Genomic DNA, 21,153 nt, shown 5'->3' with positions numbered 1-21,153 from the left:
ATAATTAAAAGCCCTGTTTTAATTGCTTAGAAACCCAAGAGGCCAGGCCTCTTGGAAATCAGGGTTGTGTAGCAGCTGTCACACCAGGCGGGTGTCCCCCCGCCCGGAAATTTACATTACAGTGAGCAGTGGGAAGGCTCAGTCACACGACTCCAGTGGGCCCAGTGTGCTGCTGGGGTCATCACCCCCAAGAGTGCCCACGCAAGAAGGTGGAGCTGAGCGACAGACGCCCAGTGGCGTGCTTGGGCTCCTGGAGCCAGCCGTGCCTGAAGCAGGCGTCCATGCAGTGAACGTGTCCTTGCGTGAAGCGGAGCCTGGTTTTCATCAGGACTGTTCCTGTCTTCTGTTTCTCTGGTGTTGACTCTAGCAGCTAGAGATTGCAAATGTCACCTCGGTATCTGTCCTCCCAGAACCCCACCTGTCCCGCAGTGCATGGGGCTGAGGCAGCAGTGTGGCCAAGTCTTGGCTCTCCTTGCCGCCCCCTGCCCTTCACAGGGCCTGTGCCAGGTAGGGAGTGGCGTAGCTGCCTTCAGCCCTCCCTGCCAAGGACACAGGAGACGGGGGCTGGTCCTTTCTGCTCCTCTCCTTGCCAGGGACCCCGTGATGGCGCTGCATGGAGGAGACCCAGGTGCTGACATGCACTCAGGTCCAGAGCCCACTGGCCTGGGGCTGCTAATGACCAGCTGATGGGCAGGGCTTAGGGAGGCTTCCCGGGAGAGGCGGGGCTGGGCAAGGTCAGCAGGGTGACCTCATGGGGACGGGGAAACAGCATCACATGGGGAGCTTGTGGTGGGTTTGGGAAATCACAGAGATTCCCTGTGACAAGGCGTGGGGGGCAGGAAGGGGCCTCGCGTGGAGAAGGACGTTCACGGCCCCTCCCTGCCGGTGGAGCTTGCGGTAGAGTCAGGAAATCACAGATTTCCCTGTGACACAGCGTGGAGGGCAGGAAGGGGCCCCTGAGCCTGGTCCTCGCCTTGGAGAGGGACGTTCATGGTCCCTCCCTGCCGGCAGGCGGGGTAGCTGGGGAGTCCCCGTGAGCTCCTCTGGCCCTTACAGCAACCCAGAGACCCCCAGAAGGCGCTGAGGGATGGGGCCCTGGTAGGCATGGAGCTGGGGGGTTGGAACCCTGAGTCTCTGCCTCCGAAGCCTCTGCTCCTACACAGAGCCCAAGGGTACAGGGACTTCCCCCAGGGAGGGTCTTCCCAGAAAGGGTGGCACGCAGGGGAACTTGGGTGGCTCCAAAGCCTCCCTGGAAACTCCAGCTTCCCTCTCACCATCACTGCTCCCGCACTGAGCCCCCCTGTGCCCACCGGCGGCCACTGAGGGGCACAGGGTGGGCCAGGAGGGGGTCTGGGTCTGACTGTGGGGGCCAGCCTGCCCAGCTGTGCGGCTCAGCAGCAGAGTAGGGACTCAGGCTGGTACCTGGCCCCCCATCCTGGGTCGAGGCCCCAAGCCTCCTGGGCCCCCCACGATGTGTGAACTAGTGGGGTGTTGGCACACTCGGGACTCTAGTCGGGAGCCTCTCTGAGGAGGTGACGCGCTAGGAGACTGGAGTTGTGGGGATGTGGCCACAGGAGGAGGGCCGGCCAGGTCCTGTGGGGGTTTCCACTGGCGGGACGTCCACTGTCCAGCCTTCCTGGTCACGAGGCCTCAGGCACAGCTCTGCTTCCAGAGGGGCAACCGTGGAGGGTCCTCTTCACCTGCCTACTTGGAGGTGACCGTTGTCTCCAGGGACGGCCTCCCGGGGTGTTAGGGCAGGGCGGAGGTCTGCACCCTCTCCCGACCCCCAGCGCCCACCCCCAGGGGACTGTCCTGCAGCGTGGGGGCTGATGCCCATGCCCGGCGTGTGTCGGTCCCGTGTCCCCTGCCACAAGAGCGCTCTGGGAACAGTCACCGCGACGGGGACGCAGAGTTGGCCCTGCTTGGCTGACACCGTCCCCCGGAACCTGCTCCAGCCCCGAAAGCTGTCGTGTCAGAGAAGCTCCCGCGTGGACCTGATGCTGCTGCCCTCTCCTAGGTGCTGTAGGCCACCTTCCCTCCACGGTGTGCCCACAGGGCACCCGGTCCAGTGCTGCGTCCAGCGCGCCTGATGCTTAGTGGGCCCTCTCCTAGGTGCTGTAGGCCACCTTCCCTCCACGGTGTGCCCACAGGGCACCCGGTCCAGGGCTGCATCCAGCGCGTCTGATGCTTCGTGGAGGCGCCCGTCACCTGCCATGTCCGTGTCCACGCCGTGGCTGTCCCAGGCATGGCCCTTCCACACCGAGGCCTCCGACGGCAGGAGTGATGACACAGGGCCCGCGAAGCCCCGGGTTCTCTCCCCCGAGCCAGCTGCTCCCTCGCATCACCTGCACATTGGTGTCCATTGGCCCTGTGCCACCAGGCTGGCTCCCGGGTGCCCCTCTGACGGCCACCTGAGTGGGGTCCTGCACGTTTGGGGGCTGTGGGCTGAGACCCCCATCTGCATCTCCACCCTGGGTTCACAGCTGGCCTCCTCTGACCCTTTGGGCGTGGGCAGCTGGGTTGCCGGTTACTTTGGGTGGGAGTGCCACCTCCTGGGAATTTCAGCACAGCGAGGGCTTGGGTTGCTTCCATGCTCTCATCCCTGGGCTGAGGGGTGCAAGGGCCACTGGGCCCCACCCAGGGTGGAGGCCAAGGTCCTGCTGAGGCCAGCCCTCCAAGGACCGTCCCGGTGAGCTGACTGTGACCCTCAGGGCTGGCATGTGCTGTGCCGGCTGCAGACCCTATCGGGGCTCTTCCCACCGGTTCCCTCCAGCCTGCCTGATGCTCGTCCCTGCTTCCCACAGGGCAGGAACCCACCAGCCAGCCTGCATCACTGTTTACATCGGTCACCCACTTGTCCCCTGAAGCCGTCTCACTGCAGCCCCAGAACAAGGTGACCCTGAGCCCCCACAGCTCTCAGGGGTGTCTGTGGAGTGGCAGGCAGGGGCTCTGCTCCTGTCTTCCCTACAGCGCGGTGCTGACAGTGACCTGGGTGCCTCCCCAAGGACAGCGATTCTGAGCCCAGGCTCACCACCACTGGCCAAGAGTGGGCCAGGAAGCCCAAGGAAACTGCAGTCAGGAAGGCTTCCTGGAGGCAGAGGGCACTTTGGGCCTTGAGAGGTTGGCAGTAGTCGGGGCCCCCGGCCAAGGGCACAGCAGGGGCGCAGGCCCAGTGGACCCGGGGGGGGAGGCCGGCGGCCGGCTGGGGCCCTGTCTGCCACTTCCAGCAGCTTGTTGAATGCCTGCACCTGGGCTTTCTCTGGGGACTCCCTCCCCGAAGCTGCCCTCACTCGGAGAGCTCCCTGCGCCAGTATGGCCCTGAGAGGCTCTACTCCTGGCTGCAGTGACTGGTCCTTGGGGGCCTATGATCCAGCCCGCTCATGAGGGTCCATCCTGGGACTCCTCCCGGACCTGTTGGGCAAGGAGCACCAGGAGCTGCCAAGGCCATCAGGCACAGAGGCCACCGTGGGCGTGACCTCGGGCAGCAGAGCCCAGGGATGGGGGTCGGGGGGAGGATGTGCCCTGCCCCCTGCAGCTTCCCTGACCCCCTGGGAGCTCAGGTCAGGTGAGACCTGTCCGCTCCACCACGGGGCCTGCTGGGGAGGGAGGGTGGGGCGGGGGGCCTCCCTCAGGGCCTGCACCTGGGTGAGCCCTGCTCCTGCTCTGGGACATGGCTCGCTGTGCACCCCTCCATCTGCATCTCCTTGACGCTGCCCCCTGGCAGACCCCCATCCTCTCCCCACCCAGTGACCAGAGTAGGCTTCCCAGAGGCAATGGTGACTGCAGCCACCCTGCGTGCCCAGTGGCGGCCAGCGCTCACCCTTCACGGCGCTGCACACTCAGTAGCTCTGTGTGAGCGTGTGCACACACCGTGGGAGTGGGGTGGGAGGGTGTGAAGTGAGCCCCTGGAGGATCTGCCCAGGAGGGTCCCTCCCTCCTCCGATCCTTGCGGAGAGGCCCCCAGAGTTCCTTCTGCACAAAGCTCTGAGGTAGAGACACAGAAGCGGTTGCGAAGGAACGTGCGCATTTGGAAGCGCCCCCCCCCCCCCCATCTCCAGTGGATTTGATTCTGGCTCTTGCAATTGTTTCCCGCAGCCCCACACACTGCCTGCCCTCTCAAATGGCAACAGAAGCGAAACCCACACAGGAAACCCAAGGAGGAAGAGCCCAGTGCCCGCTGACTCATTTCCCTCCGTGTGAGGGGACGGGGCGGTGGTGGGGGGCTGCCTGGGCTGCAGCCTCCAGCCCACAAGGTCCCCTTCTCTGCTCCCCTCTCCATCTGCACCGGACTGGCCTCCCGGGGGCAGAGACCCTGTGCGGGGCTCTTGGGAGCAACAATTATATGCCATTTTTGCTCCAACGCTGTGCGTGTTGAGGTTTCTTTTCTGGGTCCCTGATGGATTGTGGCCTTGTTGATTCTTGGGGATCCCTCCTAAATCCTGGCTACGCAGCTGTTGTCAAGTGTACAGGTGTTGTAAATATCTTGTCCTAAGGCCTGGCTTACCTTGGTATTTCCTCTGGTAACTTTTAGTGAACAAAAATAACCAACATGAAGGTAGTCAGATTGACCCCTATTTTCCTTTATTTTTGACAGGCTGAAGAACTCCTCTGGTGGCCAAGGGTCATAAAGACGACCAGCTCTGCTGTCTGGAGTGCCTTACCCACCGCCTGGAAGGATGGCCCTGCGTGATGCTGAGTATCATGTCAGGAGTTCTTCGGGGAGGGGCCCGCAGGTGACAGGAGTTGGGAGCAGGGAGTGGGGCTGGGGGCAGCCAGGGACATTCCGGAGGCTGAGCGGGAGGGGTGTGGTCCCAGGGCAGGCTCTGAGAACGGGTGGGCCCGCTGCGCGCAACCAGCCACGCTGGGATCCGCACACCTTCCGGTGACTCCGGCCACTGGGTTGGGCCCCCACCACGCAGACCGCGTCCCCACGTCCCCAGATGTCGCTCGGCGGGCGACATCTCGTGCTAGACCCACAGGAGATGGAGAACAGCAGCTCGGAATCCAGGACTCAGCCCCTGGAGGTGGGGAGGGTCAGAGGTCGCCCGAGCCTGCGGGGTCCCTCTCCTGCGGGTGACCGCCTGGTCGCGGCCATCCGGCGGCCGCGGCTCCGCCCCAGCTGGTCCCCCCCGCACTCCGGCCCCGGGCCCTTCAGCCGTCCCCACGGCTCCTGCCGCCTCGCCTAGCCCTGACCAGGTGCCCGCGCTCGGACCCACCTTCGGACGGCCCCGGGTCGCGCGCACTGCTGCGGGGGCGCGGCCACGGCGACCGCCCCTGCCCTGCCGACTCGTGAGCTCGGATTGGCGACCCCCGCCCGGCGCGCCCCGGACGTTCCCCAGCCAGCTCCTACGTCCCGACCCCCGCCTCGTGCGCCCCCAGCCTAGCCCCGTGAGCCCCGCTCGGCGCGCCCTGCACCTTCCCCAGCCAGCTCCTACGTCCGGCCGCCCCCCGCCTCCTGCGGCCCCCTGCCCGGCGACCCCCGCCCGGTGTGCCTCCCGGACCCCACTCGCCGCCCCCAGCGCCTCGCTCAAGTCCCCGCACCCAGCCCGCCGCCTCCTCCCGGACCGCGCGCCCGGCAGCCCTATGAGGATCCCGGGCCGAGACCGCCGTTCCGGATCGCGGCCGCATCTGGGTCCGGTTCCGGGGCAGCGGCTGCCGGCGGCGGCGTTGCCCTTTGCAGCGTGCGGTGGGCATAGGCCGGCGGCGGGGATCGAGCGCCCCCTGGAGGCCGCCGCCGGCCCCGCCCCCGCGCAGGCCCCGCCCCGGCCCGGCCCCCAGGGCGGCGCATGCGCGCGGCGCTCCGCGGGCGGCGAGAGCGAGGCCGGTCCGCATCCGCGCGCCTGGCGCCCCATTCATGCTGGGCAGCGGCGGCGGCCACGCAGCGGAGCCCGGGCGCGGCGGCCTCGGCCTGGGCGGCCTGCGCGGCTTCAGCGGCCCCGCGGCGGGGCTGGGGCGGGCGGCGGCGCGGGCGGCGAGCTGCGATGGCCGGCGGCGGGCGCGCCCCGGGGCAGCCTGTGAGTAGGGGCTCAACTTTCCCCGCGGCGGGGCGGGCGGGGGTCCGGCGATGGTCCAGCGGGGGTCCAGGCTCCGGGCGGCTCCGGGCCGGCCTCCTCGGGGCTGCGGCCGAGCGGCGGGGAGGGGGCATACGGGGGTGGGGGGGCTGCGGCGCGCGTGTCCGCGCCCTCGCGTGTCCCTGCGGCTCCCGCTGGGTTCACGCGTGTCCGGGCGCGGCCGCGGCGCCGGCGTTGAGCCCGCGCGTCCCCGCCCGGCCGGGATGGGACCCTGGCCGCCGAGCTCGCGGGCCGCGCCGCCTCCTCACAGCCAGGCGTGGAGAAAGTTCGCTGCAGCGCTGCCGGGAGGGCCCTTCGGCCGGCCCAGGTCACCGGAGCGCGCTGGACGTCCGGCGCCGGCAGGCCCGCGGGGTCGGAGTGGGCGCCGGTCCGCCCAGGCCCGCAGGCCCGCGCGGGCTGGGAGGGGCGGTGCGCCAGCCGCGCGCCCGGCCTCCTCGCCGCCCCGCGCGGGGCCTCTCCAGGGTCAGTCGCTTCCCGTGGCCGCTCCGAGGGCTCCTGCGCGGCCCTGGGCCTGGTGGGCGACGGGGCTGGCTGCCGCGGGGCGCGATCGGGCGGCCTCGGGGAGGGGATTGCGACTCCGCGGACCCACGCCCGTTCCGAGACCATAGGGACAGCCCAGGAAGGGGGCGAGAGGAGCTCCGGCGGCCGTCTAGGGCCTGGAGCTGCCCCTGGTTAATCTGTGGGGTGCTGGGGCCACGCCCCTTGAAAGAAAGAGGGGTGTGTGTTGGGGGACGTGGACCGAGCCTTCAGCCCCGGAGCCTGGAATCCGGTGGTGCGCCTCTCCGCGCTGCCCCACCTCTTTCCGAGCCGAGGCCGGTTCTCAGGGTCTGCGCGGGGTGGGCTGAGCCTCGGTCCTCGGGCCCTGGGGAGCTCGCCCAGGCAGGTCCCCTGGCGCCCTGCTGATTTGGGGTGTGCAGGGGAGACCAGGTGCTGCGCCAGGGGCGAACTGGGAAGCCAGTGATTTCTTTCAGGCCCGGCAGCAAGTCGGCCTGGGAGGGGGCCCGGGAGTCCCCAAGTGGGCATTTCAGGTAGAGGAGACGGCGCTGCAGAGGCCTGGCCAGCCCCGGTGTGGCTGAGGTTGTGTGCTTGGGGGTAGGGGACGGATGAGAGCTGGGAACCAAGCCGACTGCCCTTTGCCGGCTCTGCCGTGGTTGGTGTGTTATAAGCCCCTCCTCACGCCAAGGAACATCTCCGCGTGTGAAATGGGGTCGGGAGGAGAGGATAACTCGGGGGAGCCGGGGAGCAGGCACTTTTCCTGAGGAGCAGGACTCGAGTTCCCCGGATCCCGGCCCCCGGCCCCCTCAGACAGGCCTGGAGGGGAGCAGGCGGCTTGGGACCACCTCCGGGAGCCTGTGTGGGGGAGGTGGGGTGACGGGGCAGCTCTTGGCTCCGGCTCTGACCGACAAGGCACCCCTGGGTAGGACGCCGTGTCTTCTACGTCCCCCATGCCTCAAGCTGTCCGAGTTCCGCCAGGGTCCAAATGTGGCTGGGGAGTTGGCCAGTGGGGTGGGGGAGATTGGGGCCGTCCCTCTGGGAAGAAGCCTCTGAGGGCCTTTGTTTCTCAGGGCGCGGAGCGGCGGTGGCCGCGGGCCGGCAGAGAAGCGGGCGGCGCGCTCTCCACGCCCTGGCGGATGGCTGAGCCGGTCCTGTGCGGGCGTGGAGGCCGCCGGGCCGCTCCCTGCCCTGCTCACCTCCCGTCGGCACACCCAGCCCTGTGCCCCGGGCAGCTTCTCCCTCCCGGCCTGGCTCTGATTGGTGCTGCGGGCACCCTCTCTGCCCTCTGCGCGGTCCAGCAGGTTCCACCCCGGCCTTTGCTCCTGCTGCTCTGCGCCCGGGGTGCCCCTCCCCCGCCAGCGTCGGGCCTGGTCCTTGACCAGCAGGTGGAAGGGCCTCCCCAGACCCCAGCGTGGGCCCAGAGCTCGCATCTGTCAGGGCTCCCCTCCCCCCGGCCGGCATGGCCCTCCCCAGCAGCCGCTCTGGAATGAATGCATTTTTTCCTGGGCAGAGCAGAGGCCCGTGGGAGTCCAGGTCTCCGTAGGAGTGTGCACAACTAGCTGGGTGACCTTGGGTCTATCTGAGCCACGGCCCCGTTCCTCGCGGGTAGGGGGAGTCCCCAGCTGTCTTTAGTGGCCCCTGTGAGGGGGTGGTCTGGACGCCCCCTTTTGCTGGCTGCAGCCCCGTACCCCTGACTGGTCCTCTGGGCAGCCCTGCTGGGGGAGGGGCAGCAGGCCCCCAGCCAGGCTGGCGTTTGGATGGCGCTTCTTCAGCTGGGTCCCTCCTGTTTAATATAAAAAGTAGGGCCCGTAATTGCATTAGGACGTGTATAATTACCCGGAGGAGGGGAGAGCCCAGCCCCGGGTAATTGCAGGCCTGCTTTGAACTGATACACCGTGAGTGATTCATGTTTTCTTTGGAGTTCGTAAGCACTCAGCCCAGGCCCTGCCGAGTCCTGAGGAGCCTGTTCTCCAGTTCTGCTCTGCCCTGGGCTCCTGAGCTGGAGGCAGGGGCTGAGGAATCCTCTCCCTGCCGCCTGGGAGGTCCCTGGCGGCCATAGTTGTTGGGGATGTCTGGGCAGGGAGTGAGGGGGTAGCTCACAGCCTGTGGGCAGGGTCCTGCGGCAACAGTGCCTGGTGCCCTTCCTGTGGGACGCTGGCCAGAGCTCCCCCCCTTTCTGGGGGCTCAGCATCCCCCCTCAGGCCCCCACCCGTCACCCGTGGAGTGCTGACCAGCACCCCCACCCCTCAGTTCTCGAGGCTCAGCATCCCCGAAGGGAAGAGGGTGTGGGGAGTGAGGCTGGGGTGGGCAGCAGGGCCCAGTCACTCACTCACATGGGCGGGTCCTGGGCTGGCCTCTGGGGTTTAGGCAGCTCTGGTGCTGGTGGGGACAGTGTCTGGGCACAGCTCGGGCCTCAGACTACAGAGGTGACAGACAGCTGGAGAGCTCGTGGCTGCTGCCCTCAGCCCGCAGGTCCGGGGACAGCTGAGGCGGGACCCTGACTAGGCACCCCGGCCTGCTCGCTGTCACCTGGGAGAGGAGCCTCGTGGTCAGCACTGCACAGACGGGGAGACCCTGGCGGGCGACCCGGTCAACCACGTGGCTGCGGGCCCCAGAAGCTACACGTAACCTGGAGTGTGGCTGCCAGCTGCCGGGCTGTGGGGAGATGAGATTGTTTGCGAGGAGGCAGGGCCGGGGCATTGGCTGGGGATGGGAGGTGCGTGCCACCCCGCTGCTGGGGGAACCGTCTCAGAGAAGGGGGCGGGGCCGGGGACGGAGCCGGGCTCTTAGTGAGCAGGGCTGGGGGCGGGGCGAGGTTCGGGGGCGTGGTCTCTGAGAGCAGTGTGGGGGCGGGGCGGGGGTAGGTGGGCGGGGATGGGGCGGGGTCTCTGAGAGCAGGGCTGGGGGCGGGGCCAGATGCGGGAGGAGATGGGGCCAGATGGCTGCGAGGAGCCCCGCCTTCTGCAGGGACCACACGAGTGTTCTCTACTACCTGTGAGCAGCACTGTCCAGCCCACAAGGCGCTTGGGCAGAGAGGTGGTCACCACCATGGGAGCTTGGAGCCAGGAGCCTTGCTCCCTGGGGGGCGTGGGCAAGCCCAGGTCTGTCACCCACCTCCTGGTCCTGGGTCCCTGTCTTCTCCGCCCGGCCACGGACCGGGCAGCGGTGGAGTTCGCATGGCCCGCGCTGCCTGTTGGGGTGTGGGGCTCAGTATAGCTGCTCCCGGGGCTCCAGGCGGGGAAGGGCTCTCCCTTGCCCCTCTGGCGACTCCCGGAGGGTCAGGCCGCGCCCCACGAGTGGGACATCCTAGCGGAGGATGGGCACTGGAGCTCGGTGATGGCACAGGTGACACGCCCTATCCCTCGTCCCTGCAGGGCTGAGGCTCCTATGATGCGTGGCCCCGCAGGACCTGAGCGCCTTGGCCCGAGGCCCCGGCCCGTCATGCTGCTGCCACGTCTGAGCCCGCGGGCTCCGCTGCTGCTGCTGCTGATCCTGCTGCTGCTCCTCCTGGGGGGTGCACCCCAGGCGGGCAGGGGTCCGCAGCCCCCTTTCCGCACCTTCACTGCCAGCGACTGGGCGCTGACCCACCTGGTGGTCCACGAGCAGACAGGCGAGGTGTACGTGGGCGCTGTGAACCGCATCTACAAGCTGTCGGGGAACCTGACGCTGCTGCGGGCGCACGTGACGGGCCCGGTGGAGGATAACGAGAAGTGCTACCCGCCGCCCAGCGTGCAGTCCTGCCCGCACGGCCTGGGCAGCACCGACAACGTCAACAAGCTGCTGCTGCTCGACCAGCCCGCCAACCGCCTGCTGGCCTGCGGCAGCGCCTCCCAAGGCATCTGCCAGTTCCTGCGCCTGGACGACCTCTTCAAGCTGGGCGAGCCACACCACCGCAAGGAGCACTACCTGTCGGGCGTGCGCGAGGCGGGCAGCATGGCCGGCGTGCTGATCGCTGGGCCGCCCGGCCAGGCGCAGGCCAAGCTCTTTGTGGGCACGCCCATCGACGGCAAGTCCGAGTACTTCCCCACGCTGTCCAGCCGCCGGCTCATGGCCAACGAGGAGGACGCGGAGATGTTTGGCTTCGTGTACCAGGACGAGTTTGTGTCCTCGCAGCTCAAGATCCCCTCGGACACGCTGTCCAAGTTCCCGGCCTTCGACATCTACTACGTGTACAGCTTCCGCAGCGAGCACTTTGTGTACTACCTCACGCTGCAGCTGGACACGCAGCTGACCTCGCCCGACGCTGCTGGTGAGCACTTCTTCACGTCCAAGATCGTGCGGCTGTGCGTGGACGACCCCAAGTTCTACTCCTACGTGGAGTTCCCCATCGGCTGCGAGCAGGCGGGCGTGGAGTACCGCCTGGTGCAGGACGCCTACCTGAGCCGGCCGGGCCGGGCCCTGGCCCGCCAGCTGGGCCTGGCTGAGGACGAGGACGTGCTGTTCACCGTGTTCGCCCAGGGCCAGAAGAACCGCGTAAAGCCGCCGCGGGAGTCGGTGCTCTGCCTCTTCACGCTCAGGGCCATCAAGGAGAAGATCAAGGCACGCATCCAGTCCTGCTATCGTGGTGAGGGCAAGCTCTCGCTGCCCTGGCTGCTCAACAAGGAGCTGGGCTGCATCAACTCGGTGAGCACCCCGCCCCGCTGGCCCGGAGCACGAAGCACGGCCGTCTCCCGGGTCGGTGCTGCGGCCGGCCCATCCCTTGAGAAAACAGGTGATGTGACCGTGTCCGTGTGCCCTTGCGGCCGTGGACAGAGCCCCCGCCCTCGTGCCTAGCACTGTTCTGGGCTCTGGCTGGCCGGGCCTTGTCTCTTTTCACAGATGAGGTCACTGAGAAGTGAGGTGATGTCCAGGGTACGTGGCCAGTAAAGGGCGAGCTGGGGCCAGACCAGGGTCAGGCGGGCAGCAGGCACATCCCCTCTCAGGGTGCCGTCTGGAGGCTCTGCTCTCTGCTGCCCTGGTGCCTGGCTGTGCGCCTCACCTGGGAGGGCAAGAAGCTGGGGGCCGCTCAGTGCCCATTGGCCTGCACTGTATGTCCTGTCTCTAGGCCCTGACGGGGCCAGCTGCTTTTTGAGGAGTGTCTGTTGCCCTCCCCCAGAAAGGACGGTCTTCCACTGGAGACCCCAGACTCGTAGGGGGTAAGGGCTTGTTCGGAGGGCCTCCGGCGCCTCTGCTGCCCGGGGCTCCTGGTGGCCCCGGGAAAGCCCGCCCGTCTCTGGCCGGGGAGCGTCGGGCCTCCTCAGTGCGGCGGGAGACTGCTGGCGGGTGCCTCGCTGCGGCCCCTGTGTGCTCCATGTGCACCCCCTTCTTGGGCACGGCCCCAACCGCCCCTCCCATCTGCCCTGGTTCCTCCCACCTCGGCCCCCCAGCCAGCATCCTGGACCCACCCCGCCCCCACCCCCCACAAACCTCAGCCGGCCTGGAGCTGCCTGACCCGTCCCCTCGCCCGCCCTCCCCGCCCGGCTCCGGAACCTGCACCATCGATTGCTTCCTTCCCCTGCAGACGCCTCCTCGCAGCCGGCCCCTCCCGCTGCCTATTAGGTGTCACCCCGCATCCTGTCCTGAGTGAACCACCCCAGCTCCCCACGTGCCCCTGGCACGCACCTGTGTGCCCCTCACGGCTCCCTGTGCCCCCGTGGTGGGGGGCGGGGCCTGGGCCTGGTGGGTGTGAGAGGTGCCCTTCACCCCGGGCTCCTGCTGCTCAAGCAGCTCCCAGGGCCTCCGTCTCCCCACGACCAACCGCAGCTGTGCCGGCCACCCCCAGCCCCGCACGGCCGCAGCGTCTCCCCGCGGGACGGCCTGGGCCTCACCCCCCGCCTCCTTCTCCAGCCCCTGCAGATTGACGACGACTTCTGCGGGCAGGACTTCAACCAGCCCCTGGGCGGCACGGTCACCATCGAGGGGACGCCCCTATTCGTGGACAAAGACGACGGCCTGACCGCCGTGGCCGCCTATGACTACCGGGGCCGCACAGTGGTGTTCGTGGGCACGCGCAGCGGCCGCATCCGCAAGGTCAGCACAGGGTCATTGCCGGGGCGCCAGCGCCTGTTCCACGTGTCCTGGTGCAGAGGGGTCCCCAGTCCCCGGGACCGTTGTCTCCTCGCGCTCCCTGGGCGCTCCTGTGTTCAGCACGTGTCGAGGTCCGGGCTGGGCGTGGGGGCCTGGGGGCGGGTCAGGCCTATGGCAGCTTAAGGCTGACAGGGCCTGTTGGCCTACAGGCCTGCCCACCCACGGAGGTGACCTCCAGAAGACCGTGGGGGCAGGGGCAGGGCCAGCCGGGCGGCCCCCTCCACCCCCGCCCCCCCTGGGATCGGGTGTCGCCGAGGCAGCACTCTGCCCAGAGACACAGGGCCAAGGGCAGGGTGAGGCTGGCTGCCCGCCCGCCCCTGGCTACAGTGAGCCTGTTGGGGTGCCCTATCGAGGGGGCAGCTCCCTGGCCCCTCCACGGGCCCAGCCTGGGGGTGCGCAGGGCGGGGGTGGGGGCGAGGGCCGGGTGGGGGTGGGCATCCTGGGGTGGCAGCAGCCCCGGCGTCAGCATTGGCTGGCTGGGTGGGTAGGGACCCGCCCGGGGAGGGCTGGCTGCCGTGGGCGTAGCTCCTGGGGGCCGGAGGGTGGGGGTGCCTGGAGCCCTGAGGGTCAGCGCAGGGGTGGGGCTGGTGGATGAAATAACAGCTGGCGGAGGCTGCCTGCTGACCCAGCTTGGCCCGGGGCTCCGGGTGGGGGCTGGGCCCTGACTCTGCTTGCTCAGCCCTGGTACCCAGGCCTAGGGGGCGGGCAGGTCCCTGGTCCCTACCACGTGCGGTCTGCTGGCTCTGTGGCCTCTGGGCAAGGCCCTCTCCCAGCGCCGGCTTTTCCACCCGTGGAAGGAGCCGTGGGCCTTGGGCCCTGGGGGCTGTGCCGAGGGCACCCCGTGCTGGGTGCTGCGGGGTCCTGCCTGTGGCACTGTGGGGTCGGTGTGGGGTGGCAGGCCCACCCCGTGACCCCCTGTCCTGGCCCTACCTGGGGGGGCCTCCAGCAGGGTTCTGCCTGCTGTCCTGGGCTGGGGGGTCAGCGGAGAGGGCCCACAGACCCCGTGGGGGCACCCTGGGGAGCCGTCTTTGCCCTCTGCCACAGGAGCCCAGCTGGTGTGGGGCTGTGGGTGAAGCCTCAGGAACTCATTCCTGCAGGGCCCTCAAGCTCATCGCCTGGCAGAAGGCTAGCATCTGGGGCAGAGGGGCCCCTCCTGGTGGCCGGTGAGCTGGTGGGCAGCTGGCCAGGCAGCGACTTTGCTCAAAGGCCACCCCGTGAGGCTGGGAGGACAGGTTGGTCCAGTCCTGCCTCCCTCTGCTGCGTCCCGGCCTCACCCCTTGCCCCCGTCCCGCTGAGGGAACCTGAGGCCCCGAGGTGGCTCTCAGAGCGGCAGGACCCCATAAGCAGGTCCCACGTCAGGAGCAAGGAGGTGATAGCTGAGGCCCCCGGCTGCACTCCCTCCCCACCTTCCGGGGCCAGTTGCCCACTGTGGCCCTGCTGGCCTTGTGTTCCACGCGGGACGGATGGCGGCCTTCCTGAGGGTGTGGGGTCTGGCTGCACCCAGGGCTGCGAGTTGGGCTGGTCGGGGGGTCTGTCGTGGAGGCATGACCCCCACGTGCCCTGCGTGGACCAGCGTGCACCTTCCGGGGGCCTCTCTCTCAGCCTCCCCGTCCCCGCCGGGGCTGGGGCTGCCTGGGCGTGGGGGAAGGGGCTTCTCGTCCCCATGCTGGGCCTGGCCCTCTGTCCCTGCACCCGCCGGCTCCTTGACCTGCAGTTCCCACCTGAGGCCTCCAGCCTCGACCCCCTCAAGGGGCTCTGCTCCCGGCCGCCCGCCTCTCGCTGACCTGGCCTTTGGCTGCACATTCCTAATTCCTGCCCCTGCCTGGCCCCTCCCGCGTCGTCCTGATCGGGCCTGGGGGTGGAGGTGGCCGTGGTCCAGGGCCCGTTGGCCAGCTGTGCCCGTCCCCACAGGCTCCCAGTTCCCTCCTCTGGGTCTGGGAGGGCCGGGCCTGGGGTTCAGTGCAGGCCTGGCCCCCCGCCCTGTCTCCCCGCATTCCCAGAGCCCGGGCCTGGGGCCCCTCCCCGCCTCTGCCCGGCCTGCTGCGCTGAGATGGACACGCCCCGTCCTCCCCACAGCTGGTCCTTCCTGAGCTTTAAACAGCGACTCCGGGAGCTCTGGGGACGCGGCTGGCTCCGGGCCACCTCCAAACGGCGTTGTGTAAAATTGCAGCCTATTAACTGAAGAGCTGCCAACAGGAGCTGCCATGGGCTGGCTGGGGTGCCCCTGGGTCCCCGCCCTCCCCGCGCCCTGCCTGCACCTGCCCCCACCCCCCACCCCGTCCCCTCCTGCTCATCTCCAGACCCACCAGGAGTCCTCGAGTTGGCCCAGGTGCCCGAGGCAGGTGGGGGGGCCTCCGGCCCTGGACTCCTGCCAGGGGTGCCCCCCACCCTCCCCAGCCACGATGTGGGCCGGGGGGGGGCACCTGTCCTCCCGGGGCTGTGGGGCCAGGGCCAGGCAGGGACACAGCCGAGCCCTGCTGCAGGGGTCCTTCAGGGTGGAGGGGCCACCGCTGCATCCCCTGGCAGCCCTGGCCCCTGCCCCACACCCCCGGGGAGAACCCACCGTGGGCCGCTGGGACAGGAACGCCCCTTCCTCTCCAGGCCCACACCCCCGGGGAGAACCCACCGTGGGCCGCTGGGACAGGAACGCCCCTTCCTCTCCAGGGGCCTTGTCTCCAGAAGCTGCTCTGGGAAAGGTGGCGGCACCTGCTCCCCGCCCCAGGATGCTGAACCTGGGAGACCCTGAAAGCTGGGTGGCTGTGGGGGGACCCTCCCTCCAGGGTGGTCCGGCAGCCCCTCCGCGGGGCCCCAGTGCAGGCCTTGCAGCCTTGTGCTGACCGTCTGTGAGCATCCGTGGGGCCCGTGCTCCTCATAGCCAGGCCTGTGCAGGATGGGGTGCGGGAGGTGTTCCGGGGGTGGGAACAGGGGGCTCACAGGTCAGAGGGGCCCTCGCCGTGCGGGAGGGATTGGGCCTGTCCTGCGCGTGGTAGACAGATCTCTGGCACCCTGTGGTGGGCAGCATAGACCACAGAGGTCTGGTCTGGGGCGCCCAGTCGTTCTGGAAAGTAGGGTCACTGCGTCAGCTGCTGTTGCAAGGGGGATGGGTGCAGGGCTTGCAGCAAGGACCTCTGGCCAGATGGTCACCGCTGCCTGCCCTTGGCATCCCTGGCCGTGGCCCCTGCCTGTGAGAGGAGGCCCAGCAACTTCTGCAGCCCCCATCCCAGCTCTGTGCAGCCTCCACAGCCGAGGGCGGACTCTGCGGGCAGCTGTCCCCTCCTCCCTTGCAGGGCTCAGCCTTGGGGGGCCCCCCTCCACGCGCCACCCCCGTCGGAGCTGTGAAGTTGTTACTTCTCAGTGCGGTGCGTGGGTCGTCTGCAGTCAGACGAGGAGACCGAGGGTCAGGGAGGACCACTGCTTGTGGGCTAGTCTGTGTGTTGAGAATCGAGGACAGGAAGCATGAGATTCCTGGGCCCCCGCTCCCACCTCACCAGGTGTGTCTGGCCCAAGTACAGCCCTCAGGCCTCCTGCAAGTCCTGTTTTAATTACCTAATTACCACCAAGAGGAAATCGCTAATTGCTTTTTCAGTATCAGATTCCTTCTGGCCTTCCTGAGAACGGACCGGGCCGGGGCCTGGAGCAGCCCCCAGCCAGAGCAGGGGGTGCCAAGGTGGCCCGTGAGGGGTGGGAAAGGTCCGGGAGCAGGCCTGTTGGGGGCCTCAGGCCTGACCAGCAGGGAGGTGGGGAGCAGGGGCCGCTGTCCCCTGGGGACAGGGAGCAGGCTGGGCTCCAGCGTCTACAGGAGGAGGGCACCCATGCGGTCTCAGCCCCGCGGCCCACTGCCTCTTCCTCTGCTTGGAGACCAGGAGGGGTCAGCCAGGGTGCCCCCGCTTCATAGCAAGGAATCGGGTTGTCTTGGGTTGGGCGGGACAGGGCACTTTCCCCTCCTGAGAGGGCCAAGTCAGGCAGCCCCCTGCCTCCAGGCGGCGAGGGCGCGTGCCGGCCTTGGCAAGCAGCCTGCATGGCCCAGACGTCCTCCCAGGGCCCCCGCCCGCCCTTGGCCCGGAGAATGGACCCTTTGTTGGCTCTGGGCTGGACGGACAGCTGACCTGGCCGGGCCGTCAGCTGCCTGCCCGCAGCCGCTGGCCAGGGCCTCATGGCGAGGGGTGTGGGGTCAGCTGGCTGGAGGGGCCCCGGGGCCGGGGTCCCTGTGCAGGACCTGCCTGTGCTGTGCCCTGGGCTCCGGGGTCCTGTCGGCCGGGACACTGGGATGGGGCCAGCCTGTGTGGCCGTCTCCCCCGAGCTCCTGCAGGCCTGCTGCCCCAGCGGGTGGCCCTCAGGTGGCAGCTGGAGGCAGCGGTGTGTGTGTCCTGCCGTCCTGCCAGCTGGCTGGCCCCGTGCCTGCCCCGCACGCCCCTTCTCCCTGGAATGCTCCCCTGGCGGCCGGCCACCCCCTCCCCTGCTTTGCCCCAGGTGCAACTGGCGGTCCCGGCTCCTGGCTTCTCGGGCAGGTCGGGGGACATGGGATTCCCTTTCTGTGGGCTCCAGGGCCCGGCAGCCCTAAAATCAGCCCTGGCGGCTCGTGCGGGCCCCAGGACTGGCCAGAAGCCCTGACTGGCACCCGTGGGCTGGGCCCCTGCTGAGCCTGGCCAGGGGGTTGCCCAGCACGCAGTGTGGGGGCACCTGCCTCCCCAGCACCCCCGGCGCTCTGCGCCCTCCAGAAACGGGGCTGCCCCGTGCCGGCAGGTGGGTGGTGGACGGCGCCTGGCGGGTGGACAGCTGGACAGGCACGCTCCGGCCGCAGCTGTTGGCAGCCACCTGTTGGAGTCGGTCAGCCCGCGGCTGTGGGCCTGGGGGTGGTGGCATTCCGGAACCTGGCTGGCTGCGCCCCCACCCCCGCTCCAGCGTGCACCCCCCCATGCGGGCCTTCCCTGCAGTGTCTCCCCCATCCCCCAGGGTGGGCGCCCCCAGGCCTCACCCACAGCCCGGCCGGTATTCTCTGCCCTGAGAGGGAAGGGTCAGGGCGTCTGCAGGGAGAGCCTGGGGCCCAACACTGGCCCGGTTCAGCACCCTCCCGAGGGCTCCCTGCCCAGGTCCGGGTGTGGTCAGTCAGGCCAGGCCCAGGCAGGCCTCCCCGGGGTCTGGGGGTGGGCGGTGCATCTGCAAGGGCCCTTTGCATCCCCGGCGCCCTGCCCTGCCTCCAGCCGGCAGTTCCCCACCGCCTGGCCGCATTCCAGCCTGGGCCTGTCGGCCTGGTTGGCTGGCTCTGGGGGTTTGCTGTGGGGCCTGCTCGCCCGGGCGCCATCTGCTGGGTCATTTAGTCCCTGAGTGGCTGTGGGGTGGGGGACAGGGGGATGCTGAGGGTGTGTGGAGGGGACACTGAGGGTATGTGGGGGGGACGCTGAGGGGGTCGAGGGGGGACGCTGAGGGGGTCGAGGGGGGGATGCTGAGAGGTCGGGGGGGACACTGAGGGGGTCAGGGGGGACGCTGAGGGGTCGGGGGGGACACTGATGGGGTGGGGGGACACTGAGGCAGAGTCCGCACAGTCAGGGCACGTCTGGGCTGGGCTGGGGCACAGGCCGGACTCCTGGCCTCCTTGGCCTGGGGCTGCCTGTGGGGTCCCCTCCAGGCCCAGCCTGGGGGATGAAGGCTGGGCTGCTGTGGCCCCCCGCCCTGGCTCCCCCAGGCTGTTTGGGCAGCTCTAGGCCCAGTCCGGCCCCCCAACCCCCCCACAGCCCAGCTGGACTCGCCTCTTCCGGGTCTGGTTTGACTTAAGCCCGCCCGCCTGGCGGGGCAGCAGCTGAGCGGATGTGGGGGGGCCGCGGGCCCTCAGGAATGCGGCCCCCCCACCCCCATCCCTCCCTCCCCTCCCCCTGCCCCATGGCCTCCGCCCGGGGACGCCCGCCCCCGTGGGAGCTGGCCTGAGCCGGGGGTGTCTGCCGGCCAGTCAGGCCCGCCCCGCCGCGTCCTGTGAATGAGGGGCAAGGAGCAGGGCTGCTGGGCTGCGGTGGAGGTGGGCCGAGGGCCCCACGCGGCCTGGGAGGAGCCCCCAGCCCGGAGCCAGCCCTGCGGGCTGGACCTAGCCGGCAGGACGCTGCCCCACGGGTCCTCTCTCTGGAAAGCCCCTTGGGTCTCTCGCTGTTAATTAAATACATTTGTTTGGTAAAAGCAGCTAAAAATACTTGCAGCCTTGCGAGCAGCAGGGAAGAGCTGGCTGATTAGCGCCCAGCTTGTTCGGGGCTTGGGATACCTTTCAGCGCCGGTGCCATGCCTGCCCCTCCTGCCTTCTAGCCGGGGTGCCCCCCTCTTGGAGCAGCCCCTCAGTCTCCTGCCCAAGGCGGGGGGCCCTCTATCTGCACCGGACATCCACGTGTCTCCTCCCCTCCGCACAAACAGCCCTTCCCCGGGACGCCGGCCTGGCCCGCGGCCCCTGCCTGGGCTGTGGCCCTGGAGACGGGGGTGGGGCGGGTGCCGGGCGGCGCTGGTCTGCCCCTGGGGACCCCCGCGCCTGGGCTGTGGTCTGCGCCGCCTGACGAGGTGCTCCAGGTGCAGTGGTCCTGCCAGGCTCCTCTGGGAGGGGCTGGGGCAGGAAGACCCCCCCGACACACACGCACAGCGTGGGTCTCGTCCCCACAGATCCTGGTGGACCTCTCGAACCCTGGCGGCCGCCCGGCGCTGGCCTACGAGAGCGTGGTGGCCCAGGAGGGCAGCCCCATTCTGCGTGACCTGGTGCTCAGCCCTGACCGCCGGTACCTGTATGCCATGACAGAGAAGCAGGTGGGCGCCCCAGGAGCTGGGGGGGCTCACCAGCCCGCCGGACCTCCTCCCTGACCGACTGGGCACCCCTGGGGATGAACGCCTGATGAATGCCTCCAGGCTGGGGGCTGGCGTTGGAGGGGGAGCGTCCGGGGTCCCTGGCTCCTGGCTCTGGCCTGGCCGCTTCCTCCAGGCCACGCGCTGTGCTGCTTCTGCCCAGCCTGCCTGGAGCCCACCGCTGCCCTCTGCCCCGCCTGCTGACCCCTGGCAGCGGGAGCAGCAGGTGAGGCCAGGCCTCTGTCCCTCCTGGCAGCTGCCTCCTCCTTTGCCCCCCGGCCCTGGCCCCCGCCGTCACTCCGCCTTGGGAGCGGCCGAGGTCGGGGTGAGCAGGCCCACCCACCTCCCGGCTGAGGACTGGGGCCTGTGGCTCCCTCGGGAATGTCGGGGCGCAGCAGGGCAGGAGGGACCGGATGACTCCCGGGACGGACAGAGCCGTCTCCCGGGCCCGCTCCTGTCTGCAGAGAGGCAGGTCTGCGTGGCCTGACTTGGGCAGGACTGGGGTGACCCTCGAGTGGATGAGGCACAAGGAGGGCCTGAGACGGGGGCTCCCAGTGTCTGGGGGCGAGCCTGACTTCAAGGGTCCTCCGCCAGGTGACGCGGGTGCCCGTGGAGAGCTGTGTGCAGTACACGTCGTGTGAGCTGTGCCTGGGGTCCCGGGACCCCCACTGCGGCTGGTGTGTCCTGCACAGCATGTGAGTCTGGCCCGGGCAGCCTCGCGGAGAGTCTGGAGGCCCTGGCCTAGTGCTAACTCCCCTGGGTCCGGTTGGGGGCGGTGGGCATCCTGTGAGCTACCGAGTGTCGGAGGCCCAGCACCCCCGGGCCAGGACAGGGTGCAGGGTGGCCTGGAGCCCCTCTGGCCTCCTGCCCGAGCCCAGCCCACGCCCCCGCCTGCAGCTGCTCCCGCCAGGACGCCTGCGAGCGGGCCACGGAGCCCCAGCGCTTCGCCGCTGACCTGCTGCAGTGCGTGCAGCTAAGCGTGCAGCCTCGCAACGTGTCCGTGACTACATCTCAGGTTCCGGTGAGTGCGGCTGCCCGCGGTGGGGCGGGGCGGAGCCCTGGGTGGGCGGGGCCCTGGGTGGGGCGGGGCCCGGGGCGGGCTGGGGGTCCCCCTGGGCTGCTCACCCTGTCCCCTGCCCCACCCCCCAGCTCGTGCTGCAGGCCTGGAACGTGCCCGACCTCTCGGCCGGCATCAACTGCTCCTTCGAGGACTTCACTGAGTCTGAGGGCGTTCTGGAGGACGGCCGGATCCACTGCCGCACCCCCTCGGCCCGGGAGGTGGCGCCCATCACGCGGGGCCAGGGTGAGGCCGCGGGGCCCTCCAGTCGAGGCGGGGGGCCGTGGTCAGCGCAAGGTGGCAGGGGAAAGACTGCAGCCAGTCCCCGCCCACTGGGGTGGGCGCTGGGCCCCTGGTGGAGGGGAGGGTCCTCGGCAAGGCCCTGCGCTGGCTCCCGGGGCCGACGTGGGGCCCTGGTGACCCGGCTTGTGCTGCTTGCGCAGGAGACCAGCGGGTGGTCAAGCTCTACTTGAAGTCCAAGGAGACGGGCAAGAAATTCGCGTCTGTGGACTTCGTCTTCTACAACTGTAGCGTCCACCAGTCGTGAGTGTCCCACCCCACTCGAAGCTTCTCAGGCCTGACGCCCGGCGCTCAGGAGGCAGCGGGGGTGTGATGCAATGATTCACCCCCTGTGCGCGGTGGGCACCAGAGTGA

The 21,153-nt window shown here is 69.3% G+C and overlaps 1 protein-coding gene across 2 annotated transcripts in view; it reads left to right on the top strand.

Moving 5' to 3' along the window:
* Window positions 1–4,219: 4,219 nt before the first annotated feature.
* The window catches only part of PLXNA1 (plexin A1), a 41,601-nt gene continuing 24,667 nt past the window's right edge, over window positions 4,220–21,153 (top strand). The window contains exons 1-9 of one of the 2 annotated variants that reach the window (XM_070777040.1): window positions 4,220–4,469; window positions 4,595–4,733; window positions 9,941–11,189; window positions 12,393–12,575; window positions 19,266–19,406; window positions 20,037–20,137; window positions 20,340–20,463; window positions 20,592–20,745; window positions 20,943–21,042. In XM_070777040.1, coding sequence (XP_070633141.1) covers window positions 4,690–4,733; window positions 9,941–11,189; window positions 12,393–12,575; window positions 19,266–19,406; window positions 20,037–20,137; window positions 20,340–20,463; window positions 20,592–20,745; window positions 20,943–21,042 — 2,096 coding nt within the window. In that variant the 5' untranslated portion in view covers window positions 4,220–4,469; window positions 4,595–4,689. Of the gene's footprint in view, window positions 4,470–4,594; window positions 4,734–5,568; window positions 6,015–9,940; window positions 11,190–12,392; window positions 12,576–19,265; window positions 19,407–20,036; window positions 20,138–20,339; window positions 20,464–20,591; window positions 20,746–20,942; window positions 21,043–21,153 lie in introns of those variants that run through there. The other variant, XM_070777038.1, reaches the window with a different exon arrangement.

The sequence above is a fragment of the Bos indicus genome, chromosome 22, assembly GCF_029378745.1.
Source record: "Bos indicus isolate NIAB-ARS_2022 breed Sahiwal x Tharparkar chromosome 22, NIAB-ARS_B.indTharparkar_mat_pri_1.0, whole genome shotgun sequence".
NCBI lineage: Eukaryota > Metazoa > Chordata > Mammalia > Artiodactyla > Bovidae > Bos > Bos indicus.
The sequence above is the reverse complement of the archived record's forward strand: the minus strand, read 5'-3'. Positions and strand labels throughout refer to the sequence as shown.